This window comes from Apaloderma vittatum, unplaced genomic scaffold (genome assembly GCF_000703405.1).
Source record: "Apaloderma vittatum isolate BGI_N311 unplaced genomic scaffold, ASM70340v1 scaffold1573, whole genome shotgun sequence".
NCBI lineage: Eukaryota > Metazoa > Chordata > Aves > Trogoniformes > Trogonidae > Apaloderma > Apaloderma vittatum.
In genome coordinates, this window is record NW_009708378.1 from 1,469 (window position 1) to 8,329 (window position 6,861).

At 37.8% G+C, this 6,861-nt stretch overlaps 1 protein-coding gene across 1 annotated transcript in view; it reads left to right on the forward strand.

Moving 5' to 3' along the window:
- Positions 1 to 336: 336 nt before the first annotated feature.
- Positions 337 to 6,861, forward strand: part of SMC3 (structural maintenance of chromosomes 3) — a 23,671-nt gene continuing 17,146 nt past the window's right edge. Inside the window, exons 1-7 of the mRNA XM_009866522.1 lie at positions 337 to 369; positions 1,861 to 1,936; positions 4,173 to 4,211; positions 4,958 to 5,025; positions 5,450 to 5,521; positions 5,701 to 5,780; positions 6,346 to 6,424. Coding sequence (XP_009864824.1) covers positions 337 to 369; positions 1,861 to 1,936; positions 4,173 to 4,211; positions 4,958 to 5,025; positions 5,450 to 5,521; positions 5,701 to 5,780; positions 6,346 to 6,424 — 447 coding nt within the window. The remainder of the gene's footprint in view (positions 370 to 1,860; positions 1,937 to 4,172; positions 4,212 to 4,957; positions 5,026 to 5,449; positions 5,522 to 5,700; positions 5,781 to 6,345; positions 6,425 to 6,861) is intronic.

Sequence of the window (6,861 nt, forward strand, 5' to 3'; positions counted from 1 at the left end):
AGCATTGGAGGAAGTTACTGGAAGAATGTTCCCTTTCCAGAATAGCTGCTGTTGCTTGGATCTGACGTTTGATGATCAAGGATTAGTAATTTTCTGCCTACCCATATTCTTAACTTCAGATCCCAGTAATGAAATAATTTTGCAAAGGTGATTTGAGAAGGAAGCTCTAGTGCCTGGAAAGAAAATGGCTCTGTGATTTCAGTTTAAAAGTTAGTTAATGGCTTTATATTTTATTTAATTTTAGTTTTTATTAGTGAGATGGGTTTAATCCAGTAGTACAAACAGGTGTGTAAGAGGAGGTTTCTGTGATAATCCTGCATAACGGGCTGTCACATAATGGGAGAAAGACTTAAGAGTGAACTTACACAGGTAAATTGGAGCACTTTCTTCTCCCAGTCTTTTGTCTAGTAATTTTTATGGACAAGATTCTTTTCGCTGCTGTTTGTATAGCACTACCAGAATATTTTTAATATCAATGTGGTTCTGAGGGCATTAGTTTCTGGAGTTGCTCAAGCGTCCAGTTAAGGTCATCTTTTGTAGCAGGGAGGAAAGACTTGCTGTAATGTCTACAGTACTTCTAGGCTTTCTGCAGAAATTTTGTATGTGCTTCTTTGGTACAAAGTGTTATGCTCATCTTCTGGAACATGGGACATTTTAATACCTGAAGATGCAAAAGGGATGTTATGTTCAGAAAACCAGAAAATGTTGATAGGACTTAAAGTCTAAACAATTTCACATTCTAAACTTCAGCATTAATATTGAGAAATATCTTGTAAGATGTTTTGCTGTCTTCCTAACAAGAAATTGTTAGTTAGGCTAGTTATAATGGTGAAACATTGTCATTATTTTAACTATCTTACTTCTGTTGGGGAAGAGATCTGCAAAGGACGTAATGATTAAATGTCAACTCTAGCCTTTTTGTAAGCTTTCTTTCAGAAAGAACTGCAGACGTCAGAACTTTTAAGGTGACTGACGCAGGTGGCTGCTGTCTTTCTGATGTCTTACTGAGCAGAGAAGAGCTGCTGTATGGGCTTTCAGCCCAGCTTTCATGTTTGGATAAAGATTGCTTAATGCTGGAATGTGCCTGCTGGAAGTTGGAACAATTTTGCTGCCACACAGAACTGAAGCATTAGGATATTGTCACTCTGTACCTTGTATATGATTTGACCTGGCAAACCTCAAATCAGGGCTGAAATTGAACAGTTGAAATTTGATATACTGATTAAGATAACTGCTTTGTAGCTTCTGAACTTAATTGTGTAGGTTTGTGTTTGTCTATTTAGGAAATGAATTCCCTAAAACCAAGGTAGCTTGTTGTTTTGTTTGTATTTTTTTTTTTTACTTTTCCCTTTAGGCTGCATAGTAAAACAAAATTAAGACTGTGTAGAATGTAAAATAGGTAGTCTGGTATATTTTTTGCAGTCTGCAATTGCTATATTTGGAGCATTCGCAAGCAGAATTCTTACGCTGTGCATAGATCGCATTATAAAAATCAAATATAGATTCCAACTAGGATAAGTGCTGTTGGTTTGGGCTTTCCTGTGTGTAATATTTGATGCAAAGACATATTTTCGTGTAGTTTGTTACAAAAATACTCTCCTAACTCACTTGTTCGCTGTGCTTTGGACTAGATTAGTACCAGCATATCCTGTGGTATGGGGAGAAAAATCTGTCCCTAAAGACCTGATTAAGTTAGGGGGAGGTTTTATGATGTAAGTTGCTGATCTTGAACTGGAAAGTTGAAGGGTGGGGGAAATCAAATATATTATAATTATTATAAATATTCTGTGAAGTTCTGTAGTTCAAAAACTGTGCAAGAACAGAGAGAACATTTTTACAATAGCTCACTCTTCTCATTAGGTAATCATTCAGGGCTTCCGAAGCTACAGGGACCAAACCATTGTGGACCCATTCAGCTCAAAACACAATGTCATTGGTAAGTTCCAATCCTTTCAACACTAGTAGGAGTTGCACTACTACTTCAGGTTATGCTCACATTTGAGTCCTTTATAGATTTTAATATTCTGCCTATATTTGATGGTTATATTTTTTGTTTTGGAAGCTTCTTTACAGTTGTCTGTAACATTGCAAGGTGTATTCCACTTAGAGCAAAGTCATGCTGACATTCAGTTTTACTTGTATGTCTGAGTCTTCAAAAAATTGAATGAGGTCTGTAAACTTCATGTGTGCAGATCTCTCTGTCAGCCAGACCTCCTTTAGAGGCTTTTCTTGTAGAAACAGCAGCAGAAGGTTTCTTTTTGTGTGTGTGTGCGAATGTGATCACTTCTGGTAAGTAGGCACACTAGCTATTATAAACTACTGCAGAGAAAGGGATCCTCTTTCAGCTCTGGAGGAATGAATTTCTGGTATGTGGACTGTCAAAAAGTATAAGTTACAAAGTGTAGTTTCATAAATAACACTGAATCTAACTATGTTGTTGTCTATCCTATTTTTGCCCATGGACACCTGGTCCTGTCTTGTGATTTGCATTGATTCTAGTGATTGTGCAGCAACTTTCAGACTTCCAGCCCAACAGAGAACAGTCAATTTTGGACAAAAAAAACCCCTTAGTAGCCAGGATTTATTCTGAGACAGGAAAAAACTGCCTGCATACGACATAAATAGCATGTTCTCTTATGTAATGTTACTTCCACAGGAGTTAAAACTCTTTCCAAGTATTAGTGTTTTTTAAAAGGAAAAAAAAATACTTCTACTATTTTTTTCCTTTTTAAAGACCTCATAGCAATTCTAGGTAGTTTTGGGGATGAGGTGAACGTGGAGGGCATGTAGCCAGAAAGGGATGAAAAGCCTGGGATGCTCATTGCTGCTGGAAGGCAATCAGTTTTGAAATTTAATACAGTAGGTGCTGATCTTCAGGATAAGACACTGAGAATTACTAAAACACATAGGAGTAAACACTGAGATTACTGTGTGTTAGCATAGCACAGTGTTCTTGCACTTTTATTTTTTTAATAAAAATAGTACTTCTTCCATTCTCCTGAAAACAAAACATCGTTCAGTTAGCAAGTGGGGTATTAAGAAGTTCATACTCTACCTGAAGTTCATACAGTCAACCTGACTGTACAGGCAAATGATTTTCTTTAGATAAATATAAAAAAAGTTGATGCTGGAACCAGAATAATTAGATTTAGGCCTACTATTCTTATCCTACCAGAATACCAGTATTAAAAAGAAAAGGAGGTGAATAAATGAGGTTAGTTTAACCAGTATTCTCATTGTGGAATTGTGCTGGAATTTTTAAGTCATTATAATGTGTTTGAGTGGCAAAAGGACTGCTCTCATTCTCTGACCGGGATCCATATTCTAAGTTGGCCTCCTCGGTGTGGCTGCTCTCAGTCCACTCGTTGCCCAGCCTGTACTTGTGCTTGGGATTGCGCTTCATGGGCTTTGCACAGGCCCCCCCCTCAAGCCTGTCCAGGTCCCTCTGGATGGCATCTCTTCCCTCCAGCATGTTAACGTTACAGTGTACGTTAAACGTTGCATATAATTATTCAAGAAGAGAACCCAGATATAACACAGCCAAACAAAATCTCAAGGGAATGGGCCAGCAATGTGCACTTGCAGCCCAGAAAGCCAATCACATCCTGGGTGGCATCAAAAGAAGCAGGGCCAGCAGGTCAAGGGCGGTGATTTTCTCCGTCTGCTCTGCTCTTGTGAGGCCCCACCTGTAGCACTGGTGCCCCCAGCGTAAAAAAGACAGGGACTGCTCGAGTGGGTCCAGAGGAGGCCACGAAGATGATCAGGGGGCTGGAGCACCTTCCCTGTGAGGACAGGCTGAGGGAGTTGGGGCTGTTCAGCCTGAAGAAGAGAAGGCTACAGAGAGACCTTAGAGCAACCTTCCAGTACTTAAAGGGGACTACAGGAAAGATGAGGAGGGGCTATTTGTCAGGAAGTGTAGTGATAGGGGGAATTGAAAGAGGTTAGATTTAGATTAGGTATCAGGGAAAAAAAAAGTTTACCCTGAGGATGATGAGGAACTGGAACCAGTTGCCCGGGTTGGATGGAGCTTTGAGCAACCTGGTATAGTGGGAAGTGTCCCTGCCCATGGTAGGGGAGGCTGGAACTAGATTATCTTTATTGTCCATTCCTACCCAAATCATTCTATGATTCTGTGTCACCTTGAGGCTATACCTTTGTGTTTTAAATTTCAGTGGGAAGAAATGGATCTGGAAAAAGCAACTTCTTTTATGGTAAGCCTGGATTTCTTAATATAATATCATGGGGATGACGATACCAGCTTTATTTCGTTAGTTTTGCCAGAAGTTCATTTACCAAATACTCCTTCTCAACAAGGACTTGACAATGATAGAAGGCAAATCTCAATGCGCTTGTTTAATATTTGCCTTCACTAAGGGCCTTCTAAGACTTTTAAATGGCAACAAAAAATGTATTTACAGGAGGAAGCTGATTCTAAAAGTCACCCACCTTGAAAGCTGATTGTGATACTTGCAATCGCTTTAGACATTCTTGGTGGCTAAATTCAAAGAGGGTTCCTTGGCAGTATGGCACAGCTTGTACAGTCTTTTGACATATGGTTATAAGGGGGATTTTGTGGAGTGGGAGAATCAATGGGGGAGCAAAGATGCTAGTCAAAGGTATTAGTGACCGTTGGGACCAGTAGTCTTTGAATAGTCACGTGTTAAGTATTTTAGGAATATTTTTAACGAAGCCTTTGTGCTATTTGTGGAGGAAAGCTCATGAAATCCCTTCTTGTGCAGCATTGTTAACACTTATGCAGTGAACTAGTAAGGTGGCAATAATGACGCTTCTTTGGAGAAGTTCTGGGGTACAGCAGGCTGAGTGATAAAGATCAAGCAGATTAATATTTTTAAGGACCATACTATGCAACGGTAAAACAGTATATTTTGGGTTAAAGAACCTGCCATCTCCTTCAAGGAAAAATAAATCTCTTGTTTCTTTTACTATTTAATTACAGCAATTCAGTTTGTCCTCAGTGATGAGTTTAGTCATCTTCGCCCAGAGCAGAGACTGGCTTTGTTGCATGTAAGTGAAGGTTTATAACAACAGGACTAAAGAATAAGCTACTGCATTTGTACATTACTACACAAATGGTAAATTGTTGGCCTGTGGGTATTTTTAGCCAATTATTTCAAAAGCTTCCTTAAACATTCTTTGTTTCCCTTTGGCAAAAGGGAGGCTATTATGGAGTAATACGTTATGCTGATAACGCACACCGATGAATGTATATCCAGGATTTTCAGAAATAAAAAATATATGTGCTAGATCTTGCATAGATGCTCTTGAATCTCAAATCCTTGGAGGGGAAGTGGAATTGTCAGGGAAAAGGGGAGGTGGATGAGCTAAAAATGCTTAATAAAATAATAAATATAATAATAATAGTAACAACTATAATAATCATTGATAGATCCTGATGGTAATTATCTAACCAAAATGTCTCCTTTCTTAGGAAGGTACAGGCCCTCGTGTTATTTCAGCTTTTGTGGAAATTATTTTTGACAATTCAGACAACCGGTTACCGGTAAGTTGAATACACTACCTCAGAAATAGATAATCGTTTCAGACTCTAGTAATCTCAGTGTTATAGAAGTACAATAACTGCTTTTGAGTCAGCTCTGGTAAAAAGCGCGGTAAACAGTCTGGATTATTTGCACATACCTACTGCAAGCAGTTAAATTTATTGGCTTTTGTTTTCCTAAGATTGATAAAGAGGAAGTATCCCTTCGCAGAGTTATTGGAGCCAAGAAGGACCAATATTTCTTAGACAAGAAAATGGTGACGTAGGTATTTATTTTCCTCAGCTGTATGAGACTAGCAATATAGCTGTAAAATTCTCTATAGTCAAACCAAACATTTGCATCTGTAGCCTGAAATAAATCAGTTTAATTGTGTGATATTGAGTATTAGTAGTTTAACAGCAAGAACATCAGTCCTTGTGCAATAGACATCAGACTTTGAATTTACGGTTTAATCCATTCATTTCCGTGATATCTAAATGCTTATGTAGTATTTCTTTCAGGGCTTTTTCAAATAGAAGTGTTACCAGGCTTCAGGTTGTTCCGTATCCATCCTTCTGATATCTTTACCTGTACCTGCTTCCTCTTTGCTTCAAGGCGCTTCTCTCTTAATCTCTTTCCAATGCTGTAGTATTTTAGATATTTTCCTTTTCCATTCTCTCATTTAATTTTAGAATTAGCTATTATCAAATAAAAAAGCTTCTTCAAAAGGAGCATGCATTGCACACTGGTTACAGTATGTGATGTATAATTGTGATACTTTACTGAATTTTTACAGCTGTCACTTTTACTGTAAGTTTTTTTTAATAGAGTCACAATAACATTTCAGGAAAAATGATGTGATGAATCTTCTTGAAAGTGCAGGATTTTCTCGCAGTAATCCCTACTATATTGTCAAACAAGGAAAGGTAAGATTCTTTTTCACAAACTGGAAGAAATCACTTACTAAGTGCATCATGTTTTCTGGATGTTGAACTTGGTACAGTTATTGCAGAAGTAAACCAAAACGTAAATCTATTTTAGTTTGAAATAGTTCTTCAAAATGCTTCTTTTGCAAATATTCCTGTTTCAATAGTTTGTCAATTTTCAGAAAAAAAATTTAGTGTTTGTCATGTTGATACTTAGAAAAGGTTTCTTTTTTAATGGTAATCTTTGTAATCATGCTTTTTTGTATACTTAAATGCAAAGAAAACTTAATTCCTGTGACTGTTTTAGTGTAAATTCGTAGATTCCTCGCCTCAAGATGAGGTGCTAAAGTAATTACAGAGAATTTTAGGAGGCTAAAAGTACTGTCAGTGGGGGATGAATGGAAACATGAAAAAAGGGAACACCCAGCAGGGAAAGA